Source organism: Chionomys nivalis, chromosome 11 (assembly GCF_950005125.1).
Source record: "Chionomys nivalis chromosome 11, mChiNiv1.1, whole genome shotgun sequence".
In the NCBI taxonomy this organism is placed as follows: Eukaryota; Metazoa; Chordata; class Mammalia; order Rodentia; family Cricetidae; genus Chionomys; species Chionomys nivalis.
This window is the reverse complement of record NC_080096.1, coordinates 19,908,874-19,933,238: the sequence shown is the minus strand read 5'-3', so window position 1 is coordinate 19,933,238 and position 24,365 is coordinate 19,908,874. Positions and strand designations below refer to the sequence as shown.

General features: G+C 41.7%; 1 protein-coding gene across 5 annotated transcripts in view; it reads left to right on the top strand.

Annotated features, from left to right (window-relative positions):
• Positions 1-3,524: 3,524 nt before the first annotated feature.
• The window catches only part of Eya3 (EYA transcriptional coactivator and phosphatase 3), a 90,800-nt gene continuing 69,959 nt past the window's right edge, over positions 3,525-24,365 (top strand). For 4 of the 5 annotated variants that reach the window (XM_057783987.1, XM_057783988.1, XM_057783986.1 and 1 more), the window contains exons 1-2: positions 3,525-3,627; positions 24,034-24,130. In XM_057783987.1, coding sequence (XP_057639970.1) covers positions 24,098-24,130 — 33 coding nt within the window. In that variant the 5' untranslated portion in view covers positions 3,525-3,627; positions 24,034-24,097. Of the gene's footprint in view, positions 3,628-24,033; positions 24,131-24,365 lie in introns of those variants that run through there. The other variant, XM_057783990.1, reaches the window with a different exon arrangement.

Below are 24,365 nucleotides of genomic sequence, written 5' to 3'. Positions count from 1 at the left end.
AACAAGAAGAAAGGATTTTATTCTCAAAAGACGTCAAAGACTTGGTGCAGCGGCAGAATGTCTTTAATCCTAGCATTACAGAGGCAGGCAGATCTCTGTGAGTTTGAGGCCAGCCCAGTCTACATAGAGTTCTAGAATAGCCAGGGCGACATAGTGAAACTCAGTGTGTGTGTATACATTTGTGTGTGTGTGTGTGTGTGTGTGTGTGTGTGTGTATACTGAAAAGACACTGGCAAGTTTGTTTTAATTTTTTACATTTATTTGTTTATCTGTGTATATGTGTATGGGTGTCACAGCGTGGATGTGAGGGTCAGAGAACAACTTGCAGAAATTGGCTCTTTCCTTCCACCATGTGGGTCTTAGGGATTGAACTCAGGTCATCAATCTTCGGGGCAAGCATCTTTACCTGCTGAGCCATCTTGTTGGTCCTAGAGCATTGTTTTTTAATTGCTAATAAGGTACAGGACTGATGTGCATGTACAATATACATTTTGGGACTACTGCCTGGGGACATCTCACTGTTTGTGGGCTCCCTCTGGTGGAGCTGGTGGTTCAACCTGTATGGTTTCATGTTCGTGAAAACAAAATACAACTAGCAATTCATTTATCCTTTCATTGAACACGCATTTATTGGGTGTTTACTCTGTGACACATTGTGTTCTAGAGCTAAAACACCCACAAAAAATAAACATCCAAGTTGGACATCGTGGTACACACCAGAGATTCTAGAAAGGGAGGAGGAGAATCACAAGTTCAGTTCCACCCTCAATCACAAATCTAGGTGGAGGTTAGCCTGGGCCATAGGAGACCTTATTGCAGAAAAACAAAAACAACAAAACCCTCCAAAAAACATACCTCCCCCGCTTCAAACCAAAATCCAAGCCCTCACGGAGCTTGTGTTCTCGTGGGCAGGGAGCTGGTAAGCCAAATCCACAAGCCACTTGGACAAATGCCACAAGAAAAATCACTGGGGGGTAAGAAAGTCCCAGGAAGATAATAGTGTTCCTGTTTGTTTGGGGTTTCTATTGCTGTGAAGAGACACCATGACCATGGCAGCTCTTTCTCGGTAGCTTTGGAGTCTGTCCTGGCACTTGCTCTGTAGAGCACGATCTCAGACACACAGAGACCTACCTGCCTCTGCCTCCTGAGTGATGGGATTAAAGGCGTGCGCCACCACTGCCTGGCACCAAGCAAATCTTTTTTTTTAAAAAATATTTATTTATTTATGTATACAATATTCTGTCTGCTTGTATACCTGCAGGCCAGAAGAGGGCACCAGATCTCATTACAGATGGTTGTGAGCCACCATGTGGTTGCTGGGAATTGAACTCAGGACCTTTGGAAGAGCAGGCAATGCTCTTAACCACTGAGCCATTTCTCCAGCCCCAATGTGTAGCCCAGGCTGTCCTCGAACTCGTGATCCTCCTGCCTCTGCCTCCTTCAGCAAATCCTGCGGGCGTGTGCCACCACAACCGGCCCAAGCAAATCTTATAAAAGAAAACATTTCATTGGGGCTGGTATACAGTTTCAAAGGTTTAGTCCATTGTCATCATGGCAAGAAGCATGGCAGTGTGCAGGTAGGCACGGGGCTGGAGAAGGAGCTGAGAGTTCTAATCTTGATCCACAGGGAACAGGAGACTGTGTGCCACGCTGGACATGGCTTGAGCATATATGAGACCTTAAAGCCCGCCCCCACAGGGACACGCTTCCATCAACAAGGCCCAATAGTGCCTAATAGTGCCATTCTCTGTGGGCCAAGGAGTCAAACACAGAAGTCTATGGGGGGCCGTACCTATTCAAACCGCTACACCATTTAAAGTACAGTGTCAGGGACGGTCTCCCTGAGAAGGCACATTTGAATGAAGATGTAAAGGAGCTGGCAGAGTGGACTATGCTGGTGTATGAGGGAAAAGCATTCCAGGCAGAGGTAGTAGATAGCAGATAGTGCCCCAGCCTACCTGTAGGCTTGAAGAGCAGCGGAGGAGACCAGAGTCTCTTTTTTCCAAGATGGCTTCACTGTGGAGTCCTGCTGTCCTGGAACTCATTCTGTAGACCAGGCTGGTTGGAGAGCCACCTGCCCCTGCCTTCTGGAACTGGGATGAAAGGTGTGCACCACCACCACTTAAGGCCAGGGCATCTTAAGTGAAGGGGTGACAAAAGGAAGTTCAAGAAGAGGCAAGCATTCTCCTTGACAGAATTAAGTCTTGTGGGTCCCAGAGGCAATGTAAAGATTATAGTTTCCGCCCTGCGATAGAAAGCCATTAGAAGAAGCTCTTGATCTGATTAAGGCTTTAAAAAGAGTCTCCTGTTCTGGGTGAGGAGCGAAGGATAGCAAGTGTATAAAGAGGACACTCAGAGTCACAGATGGACTGTGACTTATACCCGCACGGCGGTGAAGGGTCAAGTTCTGCCAAGACTTTGAAGACAGCGTCTACTGACTGAGCTAATTAGATGTGGTGTTTGAGAAAGAAGGGTTAAGAATTTTACCAAAGTAGTTGCTTAGAAAATTATTGAAATAGAAGCAGTTTTTTTTCTTTTTATTTTTATCTAAAAGATAGCTTTTAAAACAAACTTTGTGATTAATCTAATACTGTATTTGTAATTTGGGTTTTTTTTTTTTCTTGAGGGTCTCTGAGACTGAATACACTGAAGACTCTAGAAAAGCTGTTTCCACATCCATTCCTTGCCCACACTTGAGTTGTATTTTAAAATTAATGAAGCATTAGAAAAAATGTTCCTCTGAGCGTGGTGGTGGTATATGCCATATGCCTTTAATCCCAACAATTGGTAGGCAGGGGCAAGCAGAATTTTGAGTTTAAGGAGGCTAACCTGGTCTACAGAATGAGTTCCAGGACAGCCAGGGCTACACAGAGAAACCCTGTCTAGAAAAAACAAAACTAACAAACAAAAAAGCCCAACCAAACAAGCAAACAAAAACTTCCTGGAAACAATGTGCACACAATGAGGTGACTGCAAGTGTAGCATGCTACTTAGGCACAAACTAAAATTTCGGATAAAAACGTTCACTTTGAGTTAGTCTTCCGAGTGTCTTCAAAACTTCCCATTCCTTTTCCTCTCCCAGCTTTTCTAAATCTACGAATCGCAGTCGGTATTCCAGCCTTACTGCACCTTTACCGTAGGAATCACACGCTTTTTAAAGAACTTTTTAAAAAATGAGAGCTGTTAACGTGGAGGCACAAGCCTTTAACACCAGTCCTTGGCTTAAGGAAGAGGATCATGAGTTCGAGACCAACCTGAGCTACGTAATGAGACTTTATTTTGGTGGGGGGGTTGGGCACAGAAAAGCGGGCGGCTGCAGAGCAGCACCAGGATCCTGCAAAGTGCTCAGAAAAAGACATCCGAGCTTAAGATCCCGAGACTCAATCATCGACCTAAATCGGCGACGTGGGCGGGGCCTGGGTCTTTCCCCGCCCCGAGAAGCCTGACGCGTACTCAGGGTTCGGGCGGAACGAGGTGTGGATTATGAGGCGGCCCCGTACGGCTACATCCGGTTCCTAGGGATGCTCATCCGGGTCACGCTAACGCCGCGGTTTCCGCCACTCTGTTGGTTTCAGAGTGGGTCCGTAGCGGTCCCATGTTGTGCCGTGGGGCGTCTGCAGCCTTCGGGTGAGTCTTCGCCGCCTCCGTCGCCGCCGCCGCCAAAGTGTGAGCGCGGCGGCTCGGGTGCAGCCCGCAGGGCGACGGCTGAAGAGTTCTTCTCCGGTCTTGCTGGGTGGGGGGTCCCTCCGCCGGCCCCTTGTCCCTGCCGGTCTCCCCTCGAGCCTTTCCCGTCACGCTGGCCTCGCCTCTTCCTTCTCAGCTCAGCGCCTCAGCCCGGCCTCTGCCTCCGCACCGGTGTGTTGAGAGCCGGGAGCGTTGGGGTTCAGCTCCGTCCCCCAGCTCTCCTCACCTGTGACCCTTGCCTCCTCCAGGGACTGGTAGATGACAAGAGAGTTTCGCCTGCCTGGCGGTGCAGTACGGGGGCTCCCTCCGAGCCACGGTCAGGGCCGACTTCTCCTGCCCGGGGCAAGTTTTGCCCCGAGGCACGGGGTTGGACCGAACCCTGCTCGCTTCCCTAGCTTACGAACAACAAAGGCGTTCCCGGTTCCTCGCTCTGTCTTAGTTTTCCGGGCTCTCGGAAGAGCAGCGAACAGGTGGCGGGCTCGCCATCGGGCTTGTGTGGTCTTGTTAATTGACAGGTCTCGAGTACGTCCTGTCTGTTTTGTGTCCTCTGCCCCGCGAGAATGGATGTGCACAGCTGAGGCCAGAATGCGGATGCTCTGCGCTCGGCACGGATTTTAAGTTAGAGGACAAGTGTCAGGACGGAGGACCGCGTTTGCTGGGCGATTACCAGCCCTGGCTTTATAAACTTCACTTTTAGAACGTCTTAGTGTGGCCGTACAGTTTTCTGCTAGAATTCGCTACTGTAACTCAAAGTAATTTTCCTTATAAGCCAGACATTAGAATGTTATTTTAACTTTTTAGTGTTGCCAGCATAGTTTAGGAACCATGATTTTCTTGTTTTGAGATTAAAGACAAAAACACCTTACATTCTCTGGAGATTTTTAGTGATCTATAATGTGAAGAGATTAGACTTAGTAATGGTTAGTATCCTGGTTCTCAAATTTTGTGATGTACAGTTATATCTAGAGGTACAGGTTTGGATAATTCGCTGCCCTCTCAGGTTTTGGGTGTTTGTAGCATTTTATTGCAGCCGTCATTTTCTTTTGTGTGTCTAAAATTCAGTATTAATAATTTAACACGAGCAGAACAAATCCAACGTTTCTCATTGGTTTCTCTTGGCTGAGTTCTCCTCATATACACATGTGAGAGTGTAGCATAGCCTGGCTTAGTCCAAATTGGGCTGCTCTCCACCTATTTTTAGCAAAGAACTTTGGAGCTTGTCCATGTTAGTCTTGGATGCCACAGAGAAAGACCCTTGTCGTTGGCTTTCAGGATTTAACTGGTGAGGGAAGCCCCTATGAAATTTATCTGTCCATCTTGTATCTACCCTGGAAGATCAGCCTGATTGCCTCATTTCCCATCTTTGAAAACAACCCCAGTGACCGTGGCTGGCTCCAGTGACTTCTTTGCCCCTAGATTTGAAGAATATTTCTTTCTAAAATATAATTGGCACACAACTTTCAACTCTTTTTACTTCTGAACTTTATATTTCTTTTCTCCTCTTCTTTACCTCCCCCCCCCTTTCTCCCCTTTTTTGTGGTGTGTTTTGACCCAGGCTGGCCAGGCTTGCTGTGTAGCTGAGGATGGCCCTGAACTCCTTCTTGATCCTTACACCTCCACCTTCTAAATTCTGGATTACAGGCCTGTGCCATCATGCTTGACTGTTTCTTAAGCCTATTTTCAGGCCAAACCCAGTGAGATTTTTATGATCTATAGCCAAAGGGAATTCAGAGTTCAAACGTACTCCTTCATGATAACTCAGCTTTAAGAATTAATGATGATTTTTCCAAAGTCTTTTATTTATTTTTCCTTTTTTATTTAACTGTGTATAACTGCCTGGTGCCAGAGGAGACCAAAAGAGGGCTTCAGATTCCCTTGAACTGGAGTTAAAGATGGTTGTGAGCTGTCATGTGGGTGCTAGGACTCAAGCCTGGGTCCTCTGGAAGAGCAGCTTGTTCCTTTAACCACTGAACCATCTCTCCAGCCCACCAAGATTGGGTTTTCTTTTTGTTTGTTTGGTTTTTGAAACAGGGTTTCTTTGTAGCTTTGGAACCTGTCCTGGAACTAGCTCTTGTAGACCAGGCTGGCCTCGAACTCACAAAGATCCACCTGCCTCTGTCTCCTGAGTGCTGGGATTAAAGGCGTGCACCACCACCGCCTTGGCCAAGATTGAGTTTTTTAAAAGAAGTCCTGCACTTGCATTCAGAGTGATGAGTTTTAGTTCTTTGCAAGCTGTGGACTAGTGAGCACAATATAGTATTTGGTGGGCCATATTGATGGACTTAGGATATAGGATTGGAACTCTTAGGATCAAAGATCTATGCCATGGCCTAGGCAATGGTGGCGCATTTCTTTTTAATCTTTGCACTTGGGAGGCAGAGGCAGGTAGCTGTTGGTTGTTCCAGGCCAGATTGTGTCTCCAAAATAAAAAAACAAAACCTGTAATATTGATTTGCCATTAAAAGGGACTAGAGAAACTAACAATACAGAAGTAGAAGTTAGCTTTTTAAAAGTGATACTGTCGTGTTGTGGTCTGAATTCTGCACAGACACCCCTAAATAAAATGAAGCTTCTCTACTGCCACTGGAGCAGCCGTGCTCACGCCCCTGGACTTGGGACAGAACACTGATAGACCAGACTTTCTAGGTACGGAAGAAGGTGCCTTTCTTACTTGGCTGCTGTCTTAGTTACTGTTCTATTGCTGCGAGGAGACATCGTGACCAAGGCCACTCTTAGAGAAGAAAGCATTAAATTGGGGGCTTGCTTACAGTTTTAAAGGGTTAATCCATGAACATGGCAGGAAGCAGACAGGAGAGAATGTGCAAGAACTTGAGACTGAGCCTGGTCCTTGCTTTTAGAAACCTCAATGCCTTCTTCAAGAAGACCATCCCTACTCCAGCAAAGACATCTCCCAATCCTTCCCAAACTGTTTCATTGAGGACCAAGTATCTAAACATGAGCTCATTCAAATCACCACAGATGCCAGCTCCCTAGTCACGAGAGACTGGCTGTCCTGGAACTCGCTCTATAGACCAGGCTGGCCTCGAACTCACTGAGATCTGCTTGCCTCTGCCTCCCGAGTGCTGGAATTAAGGACGTGTGCCACTACCACGTAGCTTCACTGTTGATTTTCATTTTCTTTTTCTTTTTTTGGTTTTTCAAGACAGGGTTTCTCTGTGGTTTTGGAGCCTGTCCTGGAACTAGCTCTTGTAGACCAGGCTGGTCTCGAACTCACAGAGATCCGCCTGCCTCTGCCTCCCAAGTGCTGGGATTAAAGGCGTGCGCCACCACCGCCCGGCGATTTTCATTTTCTTTCTTTCTTTCTTTCTTTCTTTCTTTCTTTCTTTCTTTCTTTCTTTCTTTCTTTCTCTCTTTCTCTCTTTCTCTCTTTCTCTCTTTCTCTCTTTCTCTCTTTCTCTCTTTCTCCCTTTCTCCCTTTCTCCCTTTCTCCCTTTCTCCCTTTCTCCCTTTCTTCCTTTCTTAAAGATTTCTGCCTCTTCCCTGCCACTGTCTCCCATTTCCCTCCCCCTCCCCCAGTCAAGTCCCCCTCCCTCGTCAGCCCAAAGAGCAATCAGGGTTCCCTGTCCTGTGGGAAGTCCAAGGACCACCCACCTCCATCCAGGTCTAGTAAGGTGAGCATCCAAACTGCCTAGGCTCCTGCAAAGCCAGTACGTGCAGTGGGATCAAACACGGTTGATTTTCTATAGGAATTTCTACCTTACGTTTGTTGTAGTTTAAGTCTGAGAGCTCAATTTAGAAAGCATTCCTGCATGTTTTATACCTACCACGCTTTCTTGCTTTGGCTTGATCATTCTGGTGGTTATTTTTGTTAACTTACTTGTTACTGTGTTTTGTCACAAATGTTTTAATTTTTTCCCTTGTGTTCTATGATTTATTTATTTATTTTTAGCATTTTGTTTTGTTTTGTTTTTAGATTTATTTATTTATTATATATACAACATTTCTTCCATGTATGTCTGCAGGCCAGAAGACGGCACCAGATCTCATTATAGATGGCTGTGAGCCACCATGTGGTTGTTGGGAATTGAACTCAGGACCTCTGGAAGAGCAGTCAGTGCTCTTAACCTCTGAGCCATCTCTCCAGCCCTGTTCTATGATACTTAAATGATGATGCAATTTTAAATATTTTAGAAGCAAAATATATCTCCAACCTGTCCTTACCACTGTTTTTGGATTTGTAATTGCCTGCACTACTTCATGACGTCATCTTCTTACCACAAATAAAAAGGCTCTCGTGAAGCTTACTTTTTAGTGGTTATTTGTCTAAAAGATTTTTGTGTATTGCAGGTGATTATATATTATTGTAGTTTGTGCATCATTTAAATGGAGGGCTGGGAAGATGACTCAGCGGTTAAGAGCACTGACTGCTCTTCCAGAGGACTCGGGTTCAATTCCCAGTGCCCATGTGACAGCTAACAACTGTCTGTAATTCCAAGATTTGATACCTTCACACAGACATGCTTGTGGGCAGAACACTAATGTACATAAAGTAAGAGTAAATAGATTATTTAAAGAAAAATAAATGGAATAAGGCTAGTTCAAATAGAAATGTACAGTTAGGACTGGGTTATTGTTCCATAAATGCTCGTAAATAGTTTATAGCAAAGTGTTGAATTTATAGTAAAGTACTAAGAAAAAGAGCTGGATTTTATGTTTTACATTAGAAAACATAGCACATGATGGAACATTCCATCTTGGAGCCATTGAATTGACCCAAGTCATAAGGTATCTAGTTAGTAAATGTGGAAGTTTTGGGGTATTTTTTTTGTCCTCTCCCTGGAGTATTTTATTTATAGTATATTTAAAAGTTAGACATTTAAGCCAGGTGGTGAAAGTACATGCCTTTAATCCCAGCACTCAGGAGGCAGAGGCTGGCAGATCTCTGTGAGTTTGAAGCCAACCTGGTCTACAGAGCTAGTTCCAGGACTGCCAGGGCTGCACAGAAAAACCCTGTCTTGAAAAATTCATTCTTCCCCCAAAATCATAATAAAACCAGAAATTTAAAGCAAAGAACTCTTAATATTTATCTTTAATATTTCCCCCTTTTGAGCATGCAGAATTATTTTAAATTATAAGAAATCTATAGTTTAAATCTGACTTTCTTTTTCTTTTGAGATGGAGTTCACGAAGCCCAGTCTGGCCTCCAACTCCCTATATAGATTAGGATGACCTTGACCTCTTAACCTCCTGCCTCCCTCTCCCAAATGTTGGGATTACAGTCATATGCCACCATGTGTACCCTAATAGTGGTTTATTTTAAATAAGTTAACAGACCAGTCCAGTGTAGACAGTATTTAATATCTCATAGATCCTACAGATTGTGGTAGATGCACTTTAACTTATTACTTTGGTTAATATTTGTACCAGCTAGATTTTTTTTTTCCTCCTGTAAAATAGTGAGCAGTAATCTTTGTAGTACAGTTCTTTCAGTAAATATAAATTGGATGTCTACTGTGTCCATTATAATAATACGTATTTGGACTGCTTACATGAATCAGATGCTCTTGTATAGGACCAGCAATTATATTAAATTCCAAATCTCATCTTGTTTATAAATTTCTGAGTTAAATAAAGACTTAACATAATTAGCATTAAACTACTTTAAGAGGAACATTGTGCATATTTGTAAGCCTGGCACTTGGGAGGAAGTAGAAATTTTGGTGAGTTTGAGTGAGATTCTGTCTCAGAAAAATCAAACCAAACTAAAAATAGAAACTAAGCTCCCAGAAAATGAACTTTTAGACCTAAAAATGTGTCATTCACCAGTGAAAATGGCTTATGATTTTTAAAACTAGATGTATGATTTCCTACTGTTTTGAAATCATTTTAGAGTTTTAAGATTATTGTTTGAGTCTCTATCACAGCTTAATAGAAAGATTTTATTCTTTGTAAGTACAAGTAATCTTCATTTGGGGATTTTTTTTTTTTTGCAACTGACCTATAAAAATCTGTAGTAAAATAGTAAACAAACAAAATACATAAAAAGATAGAAGAGGAGAAATAAAGAAAGAAGTGAGTTCAGATGGACATGGTGCCTTGTGTCTGCAGTACCAGGATATGGCTGGACATGGTGATTGTGAGTTCCTGCGGAACCTGGGCGACACAGCAAGACCTCGTCTTTAAACAGACAAAACAGAACACTACATGACAATTCTGTCAGGTATTATTCTATTCTAAATGGTTCATACATTACTAACTCCACCTCTTACAGCATTATGAGTATATTCTAATTTTCCATATGAAGAAACAGAGTCAGAGTATATAACTTGCCCAGAGTAACAAGGCTACTTAAACAGATTTGAATTTGGTCTTCCTAGTTTCAACTTCCATCTTTGTTGTTGTTCAAGAGACTACTATTTTTAGTCTTCTGCATCACAAAGGAACTGTAAAAGTTTAAGGTTTAAAAAGCAATTTGAGACAGGCAGTGGTGGTGCACGCATTTAATCCCAGCACTCAGGAGGCAGAGGCAGGCGGATCTCTGTGAGTTTGAGGCCAGCCTGGTCTACAAGAGCTAGTTCCAGGACAGGAACCAAAAGCTATGGAGAAACTCTTGTCTCGAAAATCCAAAAAAAGAAAAAGAAAAAAAAAGAAAAGAAAAAATAAAAAGCAATTTGAAACAAATGATTACCTTTTTTTTGAGACAAAGTGTCTCTGTGTTGCTTTGTCTGACCTAGAGCTCACTCTGCTAACCTCAACTCACAAAAATCTGCCTGTCTGTGTCTCTACAGTACTGAGATTGAAGGTGTGCACCCGGCCAGTATCACTGCTTTAATTAAATATTTATTTTTGAGTATATGTCTGCTTATGTGTCTGAATTGCGTATGTGCACACAAATGTAGGGACCATTAGAGGTGTGGGATTCTTGGAACTGCAGTTATAGGTAGTTACAGGACTGAACTCAGATTTGCCTGCCTCTACGGAGAGCTGGGATTAAAGGCGTGCACAACTATGTCCTGGAACTCACACTCTTAGCTGCTGAGCCAGCCCCCCAGGGGACTGATTTGGTTGACAACCCTATCAGAAAGTTTGCCTGGTTGTTTATGAATGCCCGCTTAAGGTAGATTGCAAAATTGTCACTGCCTGTGCTTTTTAACTCTCCCAGAAACAGAATTAGAAATAAAAAACAGGGTGGTGGTGGTGGCACGCGCCTTTAAATCCCAGCAGTCTGAAGGCAGAGGCAGGCGGATTTCTTGAGAGTTTGAGGCCAGCCTGGTCTACAGAGCCAGTTCCAGGACATCTAGGACAGTTTCACAGAAAAACCCTTTCTTGAAAATCAAAAAACCACCACCACCAACAGAAGTGAGAAACATAGTCAAGTCACTTTCTTTAGCATAGGCTAAAGCATATTGGATAAGCTTGTATAATAGCCTCAACTGTTAGCATTCCCTCATCTTAGTTTGTGAACTTTGGAATATAAAACAAGGCTAAAACAGATTTCTGCCTACTTCTGATTTCATTTCCAAAATTGAAAGTTTTTGCAAAATTAAATATAATCATCTCATTAAGACCATCCTATTTAAAGCAATAATTTAAATTAGCTATTTTATGTCTTCTTGAGGTCCTTTTTCCTCAGAGGCTTACTTCACTCAGATGCAATGGCATATGCTTTAATTTAGGAGGCAGAGAGAAGTGGATCTCTGAGTTACAGGCCAGCTAGGGCTACATAATGAGGTCTTAAAAAAGAAAAAAAGTAGATATTAATGAAACTAATTTATTGAATCATCAAAACTTGAGTATATAATTTGAAGTAGATAGTTCACTCCTTAATTTTTTTGACATTTATTTTTTTAATATTTATTTATTATGTAAACAATATTCTGTCTGTGTGTATGCCTGCAGGCCAGAAGAGGGCACCAGAACTCATTACAGATGGTTGTGAGCCACCATGTGGTTGTTGGGAATTGAACTCAGGACCTTTAGAAGAGCAGGCAATGCTCTTACCCTCTGAGCCATCTCTCCAGCCCCTTTGACATTTATTTATCTGTCTGTGTGTGAGTGCGTGCGTGCCTGTTTTACAGCATGTTGTATGGCAGCTACAGAACAACTTAGTGGGATCTGTTGTCTCTTGTGTGAGAACCAGTGGGAACCCGGGTCACTGGGCTTTGGTGGCAAGTGCCTTTTCCTGACGAGCCTTCTTGCAGGCCCTTCATTCCCTTTTTGATTGGTCAGTTTTTGTGACAAAGTGGCTTTCAAGGTTTTGGTCACGTTACACTGTAGATGCATTTTACATTATTACAGTTTCACAAACATATATGTACATCCAGTATTCAAAGTGAGTTCAGTGAAACAGTTCACTGGTGATGAATTGCAGTGTTTTCTGTTTACTATACTTCATTTAAATAGGTTGCTGGTTGCCTCAAGTCACAAAGTTGTGACTATTTATAATATAGTATACCGCTATTGAAAAGTTCTAGTTCTAACTTTGTACATTAGTTTTTTGGGGGGATTAAATTTGTGGGTTTACTGGATTTGGGGGGAAGATCTATTTATGTTTTTGATTTTTTTTTGAGACAAGGTTTTTTTGTGTAGTTTTGGCTGTCATGGAACTAGCTCTTGTAGACCAGGCTCCCTTCGAATTCACGGAGATCCACCTGCCTCTGCTTCCCGAGTGCTGGGATTAGAGGTGTGCACCACCACTACCCAGCCAGAAGATTTATTTTAAATTATGTGAGTTGTATGTCAAGTGGGTATATGTTCACTATTGCAGCTGCCCTCAGAGGCTAGAGGCAATCGGTTCCTGCTGGAGCTGGAGTTACAGGCAGTTGTGAGCTGTTGGACTAGGGTGCTGGGAACTACTCAGATCTTCTGTCAGTACACACTCTTAACGGTTGAGTCATCTCTACAGCTCCTGCCTTTATTAGGTTTTGACCTCTGAAAGTTACCTTGATTATGTAAGCATTTTAGTCAAATAAATGTGTAAAACAGTTGAGAGGGGACCCTACTGGACCATGATTTTAACTTCAGTAAACCATCTGTGCATACAGTCCCAGCTTGGGAGATAGTGGCAGGAAAATCAGGAGTTAAAAGAGCCATCCTCAACTACAAATAGTGTTCAAGGCCAGTCTGGGCTACATGAGACCCTGTCTCAAAAAACAAACCATGGGGGGTGAACATGATTAAAATGCTTTACATGCATGCATGAAGCTGTCATAGTTAAATCCAGTCCTGTGTATAATTTATATGTATTCATGTGTTTGTGTCTTAGCTGCATGAGATTTCGTGTAGCACATGTGTGCGAGTGCCCTCAGAGGACAAAGACTGTCAGATCCGCTGGGACTGGGGTCACAGGCAGTTAGGAGCTGCTCATATGGGTGCTGGCACCGAGCCCGAGTCCTGCGAGCAGAATGCAGTCTTTACTGCTAAGCATCTCTCTGGCCTCTGTGTATGATTAATATGTGCCAGTAAAGCACTTAAAAAACAAAATAAAAAATGGCCCCCACACCCGCAGAAGTCCTGAGTCCTGAGGTTGTGAAGCGCTTGGTTTACAGCGCACCCCTCAGAAGAATCCTTTCTTAGTTTCCACATAACAGCCAAAGTTTAGGCCTGTTCAGTGCTTTCCAAAGGCGTCATTTTTGTTCTGGCATTTAGTCAGTAGGGGACAAAGCTGCTTTATTTCTCCCCCCCCCCCCTTTTTTTTTTATCCCCACTCTAGGCTTTAAAACCAAGAAAAGAGGGCTGAGGGCACGAAGCAGTTGCTCATCTGTGCGAGGTCACGGTTAGGGTCTGCAGTGGTGGATCATGTCCGTGTCCCCGTTCAGCTTTTGAAATCTTAGAGCAGAAAGGAAGGTGTGGATTCTAACATTTCTGTCCTGTCCGGGCCATTAGTGGTGTGAGGTCAGCAGACATAGCCAACTTTTTGCGTTTAATTGGTTACTACCTCGTACCTCGTATTTATTTAGTCTTTTTTGAGTGTTAACTGTGCTATACACAGACTGGCCTCAAATTCCCAGCAGACTTGCCGAAGGCTGCACTTAACCCTGACGAGCAATTGCTGTGAGTCGGTGCTGTCAGTGCACTTCAGTGGGGTCCACACACAGGAGTAGCGGAGAACCGGGTAATGAGAGCCGGAGGGGAAGAAGAAAACTCGCCTTCTCCCCAGTGTCCTGTCATTATCTCTCTAGTCAGCGCGGGCTACTGGTGACTGTGGCATGCATAGCATACATTTTTACATCACTTATTCGTTTTGTCTGTGAGGTACAGACTATGGATTGAGAGCTCTGACTTGGAAAATAAACCTGCCTGACCTTGACTTCCAGTTGCTGACTTCTTAGGTATATATCCTTGAGCAGGTTACCTGCTGTGCCTTTAGTTTTCCCATCTGTAGACCAGTGATGATCGTAAATGGTTCTTGTGTTACAAGCATAATGGGAAAATGAAAACAGTAGTGTATAAAGGTACTTAGAACAGTGCGTGATCCATAAAAAGCATTCTATAAATGTTAGCTATTGGTACTATGAGCTCATATTTTGGATCTCTTGGGAATATTTGACTGTGGTGTTTTATATATATGCTGAATAAAAACATTGTGATTGGCATGTTAAATTGTCCAGAAGTCTGGAAGCATCTTTTCTTGAATTTGTGTATAGAAAGGTCTTGTGTGGGGTTTTAGTATCAAAGTCGTGTGACAAAGATAAGCAGATATGCAGGTCCATCTTACCTAATCTTTCATTGTAGTTTCTTACTATTTGGACCTTGCTCATAATGGTTTTAATATTCTTAGTTCAAAGGTTTTATTTTTAATCTAAATTTTGTGATTATGTGTGTAGGTATATGATTGTGAGTGCTGTTGCCTGAGGACACCAGAAGAGGGCCTTGGTCCCTTGGAATTGGTTAACATGCAGCTGTGAGCCATCTCATGGGTGCTGGGAATTGAACTCAGGTCCTCTGAAAGAGCAGTATGAGCTCTAGATTGCTGAGTCATCTCTCCAGCCCTTCAAAGTTGTTTCTAAACAAATACATCATGAGTATTATGTGCTAACCTGCGCTTACGTTTTACAGATATTAACACATTTAGTCCTTATAAGAAAGGTAGTTATAGCCGGGCATTGGTGGCGCACGCCTTTAATCCCAGCACTGGGGGGCAGAGGCAGGTGGATCGCTGTGAATTCAAGGCCAGCCTGGTCTACAAGAGCTAGTTCCAGGATAGACTCCAAAGTTACAGGAAACCCTGTCTTGAAAAACCAAAAAAAAAAAAAAAAAAAAAAGAGAGAGAGAGATAGAGAGAGAAAGGAAAGACGGGTAGTTATTCCTGTTTCACACGTAAAGTGACTGAGATCCAGCAGTTTATCTAAGGTTTCATGGTTACTGTCAGAGCTGGTAGTCTGGTCCCAAAGTGTGTGTCCCCAGTAACTTCCGCCTGTCAGCCCTGCTGCTCTTAGAGATTAACTTTGTTAAAAAAGCACACTATTAAATCTCCCTTCACTGCTCTTCTCTTTGCGAGCTGCAGGGACTGCACGGGGAGTGAGATTGATGGGTTTTGTTTATAGACCTTTGAAGTAGTAAATGAATTTGGAGAAATAAAAATTAATAAACCGATGTAGGTTTCTTAGTTCTTTCCGCAGTTAGAATACAGACTTTTGAAAACCTTAGGTTTTTTTTGGTTTTTTTTTTTTTTTTTTTTTTTTTGGATTTTTCGAGACAGGGTTTCTCCGTAGCTTTTGGTTCCTGTCCTGGAACTAGCTCTTGTAGACCAGGCTGGCCTCGAACTCACAGAGATCCGCTTGCCTCTACCTCCCGAGTGCTGGGATTAAAGGCGTGCGCCACCACTGCCCGGCTGAAAGCCTTAGTTTTGAGGTTAATGCTGTTCAAATACCAGAGCCCTAGCTGACATGTAGATCAGATAATACGTGAAATGGAGTATTTTTTTTTTATATAACTAGAAGCAATGTATTTTTGGAATATTCATGCCAAAGTGTAATATTATATGTCCATTTGCAGCTCCTACTGAAAAAAAGTAATTCTCTGAGAACTGTTAAGGTTGTGGATTAAAGTATAAAGGAAATGTTTTGGAGTTTGGGGTTCTGAAGTCTTGAAAAATCAGAGAAATTCTAAAACTGGCAAACTGAAAACTCAAGAGGTCTTAAGGCATGTTAGAAGGAATTGAGTTGTTGGACTTAGTTGTTACGAAACTTGTATTTTCCCCTCGTGTATGTGTGTGCATGTGTTTGTGATTTTTTTTTTTTTTTTGATTTTTCGAAACAAGGTTTCTCCGTAGTTTTTGGTTCCTGTCCTGGAACTAGCTCTTGTAGACCAGGCTGGCCTCGAACTCACAGAGATCCGCCTGCCTCTGCCTCCTGAGTGCTGGGATTAAAGGCGTGCGCCACCACCGCCCGGCTTGTGTTTGTGATTTTTAATGATTTATTTTTCTTTTATGTGCATTGGTGTTTTGTCTGTGTGAAGATATCAGGTCCCCTGGAACTGGAGTTGTAGACATTGTTAACTGCCAAGTGGGTGCTGGGAATAGACCAGGTCCCCCGGACAAACAGCCAGTGGTCTTAACCACTGAGCCATCTTTTCAGCTCCTAGAGACAGTTTTCTTTGTTTTGATTTTTTGAAAAAGGGTTTCTCTATGTAGCCCATGTTGTCCTGGAACTCACTCTGTAGACCAGACAGGCAAACTCAAAAATCTGCCTGTCTCAGCCTCCTGAGTGCTGGGATTAAAAGTGTGTGCTACCACCGACCGACAACCTTAGAGACGATTTATAGACAACTTTAAGGATGATTTTCCAAGAAGTAAAATTAGAAATTGTAAAAGTAATTCTTGTTCTTACTATATTCCTAAAATATTCTTACAAGAATTCAATATAACCTAAGTCTGTAACTTTCTCAGTCATTACGATACATTCTTCCCAGTGTAAAGTTAGCATAAATATTCCTACAGCTGACAATACTAAAGCATGTCTGTCTTTCATGCCTCCAAATAAAGGAGCCAAGTCTCAGCAGCTTTATCAGTCAGTTGCCTGGGCTGATATTTATAGTAGTTGCCTTGCATGTGATGGCTTTGTCTGCCTGCAAAAAGTGTTGATTGCAGGTGTGTGTTGTGCCCTCCCACTCCTCCCTCCGCCCCATGGGATTTGTGCTGTTGCCCAGGTTATGGCAGCTTGAAGCCTCTCTTAGAACCACTCTAAGGAAGTATTAAGGGCTGAGTATAGATCCACGGGATGTTTCTGCCTCCTTCTGTAGGGCTGTGAATAAAGGATTCTGAAAGGATATTCTGGTATGTATTTTAGGTTTGTTGGTTTTTGTTTTTTTTTTAAAGGTAGAAACATTGCCTTCAGCTGATGCGACTTTAATGGAGTTTGAAAAAATAAGACCCAAAGGAGACTGAATAAGAACTAGATGGAGAAACTAGGTGAGAAATTGAAGCATATGTAGACTTAGCAGACACCAAGGCACCAACCGGAGTGGAAGGTGCTTGGGGCATTCCTCAAGTCTCTTGGCCATTGCTCTCAGTTTTGAGCATCTGTAACCTAGGAACATTCTTAAAAGACGTCGAAGGCTCTGCCCATGGCAGGCAAGCATCTATTTCTGTACCATCTGTCCACCATAGCATTTAGTGAGTGAAGATGAAATCATGCCATTTTCTTGTTTGACCCTTGTCGCTTCCCCAGACTCCTTACCAGTACTTGCTGACACTCATCCTGGCATAGGAGAGCAGCTAAATCCCATGTAATTTTTTTGTGATGTTTGGAAGAAATAAATTCGTATCCAGAAAGCAAACTTGCCTTCAAACATTGCCTCACTACTCTCTCCTCCCTCCCACTTTCTTCCTGTTCTTTCCTCCTTTCCCTGATGTTAGGGTCTTACTACATAGTCCTCATCCAACTTGAATGTGCAGTCCTCCTGTTTTTGCTACCTTGGTGCTGACATGTGTCATTCATCTTGTAGTCAGGAGAGGTGGATGTAAATGATTAGAACCTGTATATAGAAACAGAGGAATAGAGATGCTCATCTACCTCCTCTAAGGAAAACTGGTTAGACTTATAATCCAGATTTATCGGTCATCTTTGGAAATTAATATTATGAAAGAGATAGCCATGACTTGTTCCCTAGCTGGGGGCACTGTTTTGGGAGATTGGCGAACTTTAGGAGTGGAGCCTAATGAGAAGTGGCCTTTGAAGTTTATAACTCCTAATTCCAGTGTTTTAAAATTAAACAATTAAGCCAGGTGTGATGGTTTATGCCTGTAATTTCTGCATTTGGGATGCTGAGGCAGGAGGATCAGGAGTTCAAAGCCACCCTTGGTTACTTACTTGGGCCCCTGTCTTTAAAACAAAAATTTAGGGGGTAGTTTGAGACAGGTTTTCTTTCTCTGTAACTTTGGAGCCTGTCCTGGAACTTGCTCTGTAAACCATTCTGGCCTTGAACTCACAGAGGTCAGCCTGTCTCTGCCTCTTGAGTGCGGGGATTAAAGGCGCTCGAGCCTCCACCTGACTTGAGTTTGTTCTTAAGGCATCAGAAAAGTCTCTAAGATTCATCAAGACAACAGAGTATGTGAAATTGTCAGTGATACTGATTGAGTATTTATTTCTTGTGTTTAAATTTAGAATTGGACTCGGATGCTAACTTTGGAGTTATATGCCAGATTTGTTAGACAAAATTTCCAGTTATTCAAAATGTTTTTGAGGGTTTTATGGTTCTGTTTCCCTTCTTTTGTTACTGTTTTTGTTTCCTTCCTTCCTTCCTTCCTTCCTTCCTTCCTTCCTTCCTTCCTTCCTTCCTTCCTTCCTTCCTTCCTTCCTTCCGTTTTTTGAGACAGGGTTTCTCTGTAGCTTTGAAGCCTCTCTTGGAACTCGCTCTTGTAGACCAGGCTGGCCTCAAATTCGCAGAGATCCACTTGCCTCTGCCATCCGAATGCTTGGATTAAAGGTTTGTGTTGCTACCTCCTGGCCGTTTTTGTTTCTTTAAATAAGATCTTATATAGCCTGGACTGCTGTTCCTGTATGTCCAAAGAATGGTTCATAATAACCATGCTTCAGTTTCCGATGAGTGAGTTTATTTACATACCAAACAAAAGTAAAAGACCAAATAGTAAAGAGCAGATGGCAAAACATGATCAGATCGGATGCCCCCAACATCAAGTAGAGATCTCTAGCTATGCCTAGCTATTGGCCATTCAGCTTTTTATTAAACCAGTCAGAGTGACACATCTTCACAGTGTACAGAAAGGTTATTCCACATCATAAATATATACTTACGTCCCCTTGCCTAAGAGCTGTAGCAGCACATTGAAATAGACTGAGTTATGCTTATGCCCATTGTGATCACAAGACGAGTACTGTAGATACAGCTACACAAGAAAGATGAGACAGGAATACAGAATTTTGAAGTATTCACTACTAATTTACTTTCTGACTTCTTAGCATGAAAATAAAAGTTAAGTTTTCATATTATAAAAAGATTTGGCTTTGTTTTTGAATATGTTTGTTCATAAACTATCTGCAGTAGTATTTTAAAAATTGGGTGTTTGGGGCTCAGTGAGATGACTCAGCCTGGTGATCTGAGTCGAGTCCCCAGAACCCATATGGTGGAAGGAGAGAAGAGTCTCCTGCTTCACATGTGCACAGCGCATGCCCCTTATCCCCACAAAATAAACAAATGGAAAAAAATACGTTGGCATGGAGTGGTGACTCAGACGAAACGTAAAGCTAACTCGGGTGGGGGTGTCAGAGTGTTTGATTTCTAGGCCAGCATGACATTGTGAGGAACTCCCCACAAAAGAACAGACTGTGTCAACTCCTTTGAATCAAACCAGTTTTTAACTTTTTCATTGACACTTAGAGAAATATGAAATCATAGGAAATACTGTTTTTCTTCTCGATTTTATATTTTCCTTGATTTTTTTTTGAGATTGCAATTTAATGGCAACATTTTCTCCTTTCCTTTCCTCTATCTAAACCTTCCCATATACCAGCCCCTGCTTTGCTCCAAACCTTCCCATATACCAGCCTCTGCTCTGCTCCAAACCTTCCCATATACCAGCCTCTGCTGTCCTTCAAATTCTTGGCCTCTTTTTTCATTATTGCTATTACATGCATATGTGTGTGTGTGTATGCATATATATCTTAAATATAACCTGTTGAGCCCATGTGTCTTGTGTGTGTGTTTCCATGAAGGCATATGAACACTAGCGAGTTGACATCTTCAGAAAGGATGATAAAGCAAGACTTGAAAGTTGTTGACTTTCCTGTCCAAATGCTTGCAAGGTACTTAAACTAAGAGATTAGCTTGATGGGTTTATGACTTCATCAGCTATTGACTGAGTTTTTATTAAGTTCATTTTCATAGCATTCAAATCTTCATCCCACATCTGACATAGCTATTATTATTTGGTGTTTTTAAGTCTTCATTTACCACAGAATAATGTCAGGTTTCACTAATGGTGAAAATATGTATAAACTAGAACTAATCCATGGAAATGAGAATTTTTAAGATTTTTTTTTTGCAATAACTCTACATTGCTTTTATTATCCAAATTGGAACCAAGAATTGTGCTTATGTTTTATAGTGAGTGGACTTTCTATTATATAGTCTATGTCAATTAGGAAAAGTTGTGGTGGCATAAACAGTAGTTGAATTAGCCTGTAGTAGTGGTGCATACCTTTAATCCTGGCACTGGGTGGGGTGGGGGGTGGGGTCAGACAGATCTTTGTGAGTTCGAGGCCAGTCTGGTCTATAGAACGAGTTTTAGAACAGCCAGAGCTACACAGAGAAACTCTATCTCAAACAAACTAACAAAAAACAAAATAAAAAAGAAAAAGAAAAAGGAAAAAAAGGTAGACAATAATATACTTAGCATGTATGAGGCTCTGGGTTTGCTCTCTAGAATCACAAAAAAAAGAGACAGAAAAAAGAAAATAGTACAAATTTTAGCACATCGATAGATGCTAGAAATGTGAAGAATGTAATGGAATTATGTAATTTATAGTTATTAATATATATATTTTTTATTCGCACATGTACTAGAATGTGTTTTTTTTTTTTTTTTTTTTTTTTGATTTTTCGAGACAGGGTTTCTCTGTAGCTTTTGGTTCCTGTCCTGGAACTAGCTCTTGTAGACCAGGCTGGCCTCGAACTCACAGAGATCCTCCTGCCTCTGTCTTCCGAGTGCTGGGATTAAAGGCGTGCGCCACCACCGCCCAACTAGAATGTGTTTTTGAAAGTGTCTCATACAGCAGTTGTCAGGATCCAAGGAGATCCTCAGGCTACTTGGATTTGATTTGGTTTTGGTGGAATTGCTGTTTTATTTCTCTTTTTTTCCCCTTTCTTTTTTCTTTCTTTTTTTCTTTCTTTCTTTTTTTTTTTTTTTATTTGAGATTGTGTTTGCCTGTGTAGCCAGCGTGGCCTCAGAGTTGGAATAATCTCTCTGCCTTGGCCTCTTGAGTGCTGAAATTATGGGTGTGTGCCACCATCCAGCTTTTGTTTTAAAGTTATGGAAATGACTAGTGATAATTGACCAGTTACTTAAAAATATCAAGTATGGGGCTGGAGAGATGACTCAGGGCTTAAGAGCACTGGCTGCTCTTCCAGAGGTCCTCAGTTCATTTCCCAGCACCCACATGGTGGCTCACAACCATCTATAATGAGAGCTGGTGCCCTCTTGTATGCAGGCATGTGTGCAGGTGTACATTATTAATAAATCTTTTAAAAGCCTGGTCTACAGAGCTAGTTCCAGGACAGGCTCCAAAGCCACAGAGAAACCCTGTCTCGAAAAACCAAAAAAAAAAAAAAAAAAAAAATCAAGCCTGTGTTTTCTAAGTTCTTTTCTCTGAAATATGGAAACTACGTCTTTTTGTTCCTTTCAGTTGAAGAGCTGAGAGGAAGGATATTTGTAGTTTTAAAGATGTTAGCAAGAGGGCTGGAGAGTTGGCTCAGAGGTTGGGGGCATTGCCTGCTCTTCCAAAGGTCCTGAGTTCAATTCCCAGCAACCACATGGTGGCTCACAACCATCTGTAATGGGGTCTGGTGCCCTCTTCTGGCCTTCAAGCATACACACAGACAGAATATTGTGTACATAATAAATAAATAAATGTTAAAAAAAAAAAAAAAAGATGTTAGCAAGAGCCAGGCGGTGGTGGTGCACGCCTTTAATCCCAGCACTCGGGAGGCAGAGGCAGGCGGATCTCTGTGAGTTCGAGACCAGCCTGGTCTACGAGAGCTAGTTCCAGGACAGGTTCCAAAACCACAGAGAAACCCTGTCTCGAAAAACCAAAAAAAAAAAAAAAAAAAAAAAAAAAAAAGATGTTAGCAAGAATGTTTATTTTCGCCGGGCGGTGGTGGCGCACGCCTTTAATCCCAGCACTCGGGAGGCAGAGGCAGGCGGATCTCTGTGAGTTCGAGGCCAGCCTGGTCTACAAGAGCTAGTTCCAGGACAGGCTCCAAAGCTACAGAGAAACCCTGTCTCGAAAAACCAAAAAAAAAAAAGAATGTTTATTTTCTAAGAAGAAACAAGTAGAATTATTTTCTCATTGTTTTTCATAAGCAAGTCACCTTGTAACATACTACAGAATTCATCTTGAGTAACTCAGGATTTTAATATAGTTTTGAATATTTTGAACATTTGGTTATGCATTTCTTTCTTTTGAAACTTATTACCCCCATTTTGATCTGTAAAAAAATTTGTGTTCTCTTTTAATGTTCAGATTTTGTGTTTAAAAAAAAATTAGAGAACATGTTATTGACTATCATCTTTAATTATTGTCTTTATCTTCCTCTATCTCAGTGTAGATTTTAACCCTGCCCCAGGGAAGAGATTCCCCTCCCTCTCAGCTAAGAGCACACTCAGAGTACAGTTTTTACACCCATAGGCATTGGTTGACACAACATGGAGTGTTAATAACTTTTTTTGTAGGTAAGACACAATTTCAAAAAAAATGAAGAGTGAAGGCATTCTGTTTCTCTAAGAGTTAGATCCTATTTTGTTTGCTCTTGTGGGTTGAAATCATATATTTACAAATGTACGTTTACATAGTGCAGTAATCACATAGAGATTGTAATTTAAGGTAGTCATAAATTGGTAAAAGAAAAAATGTGTTTATCTTTTACAGTCATAAATCAGTTTTATGGTCACATAGTTTATGCTCTTCTGTGTTGAGCAAAATGAGCCTGGGGAGGGTTGTAGCCATGAGCTTTCATTTCTGCATCCTGTAATTCTGCAGGGCTATTTGTCTGTGTCATATAGTCGGAACAGAGTCTTGAGAGACTGTAAGAGGCACGTGTGCATTGAGCATCTAACTTTGTTTCCCTTTTGATATTTGAAGAGCAGAGGAAGGAGCAAAGCTGTTATCACCTAATGGTTAAGGTTTTTCAGCTGCTTGCATTGCTCGCGCTCGTTTTCCGTTCTGAAGTATGGCTCTACAAAGTGTACTATATCGTACCAAAAGAGAGCCACACAGCTTGACTGGGCAGCAGAAACGAAGGCTTTGCTCTCCCTGTTTCTGTTGTTCGTTTCATTATCTCTGCAGCAAGGGTCTGAACTTTAAACTTTGTGTTAAGGTGGGTTTGATGGTTGGTAGGAAAAGTCACACAGGAGCATTTATCAGAAAAGAGCCATCCTCAGTTAAGTAGGAATGGAGTATTTCGTTTTTATAAAGTATCTCCTGTTAGCAGGTCAAAGAAAGGTTTAAAAATTGAAATTAGGACCAGAGGAACAGGGTTTGAAAAATATTTATTTAAATAATTACCTAGTATATTTGGTGGATGCTCATTATTTCAGATTAAACTGAATCTTAGCTTTACATAATTATTTTTCCTTAATTTTCATATTCAAGGTTTCACTTTACCTGTTTATTTGCCTTATCGAGATCCAGAAGAATTACATTTTCATTTAAATTGATTACATATAGACAGATAGTTGATTGTGATGTATTTAATTGATTTTCCAGTTTGTCCTATTTAAAGCGATTCTGTGTGTCTGTGTTAACAGTTATGTAAATGTTCCACATTAAAGCAGGTTAGATGTTATCTTAATTTACTGACCTTCTAGGCCAGTCTCTATCATTTTAAACGTAACCCTAATCCTTAAAAAAATTGTTTTATTATCTGCACATGGCTGTCATTGTAAAGTGTTTAAGGCATTAGGCACTATAGTAACCGGTGGAAGTGGCTCCACGTGTTGGCTTTTGCAGAGCTTTACAGAAGTTATTGCGTACAGCTCTCGTGACTTGGAACAGCATGTCAGTTTTGAGAAGCCACGTGCAAGTTTGAGATTTTGAGATTGGAACTAACGTAGAAAGCTTGAGTAGCAAAGTATTAAAAAGTTATTCTCTGATGGCCTTGATGATAATACTTTATGGGTATATAAAGCTTTGCATTCCTCTCTTTTTACAGTTTGTGAAGACTGCGGAGACCTGCGATCCAGTCACATTAAGTGTGTAAAGAGATAGTGGTCCTCATGGAAGAGGAGCAAGACCTACCAGAGCAGCCGGTGAGTGTTCCCTTCAAGTTCAAGTTGATTGTAGAAAAGCTAAGCTGAAGAGATTTTGAGTAGTGTTCAGTTATACTTACAGAATCCAAATTAGAAATAAGAATGAAGAACAGGATCCTTAGTGATTTCCCTCGGAGAAAGCAATGTTGTATGTTCTTTTGTTTTGCTTTTGAGATGGACTTGCTATATGCAGTCTCTGGCAGCCTCAAACATGTGATCCTCTTACCTCAACTTC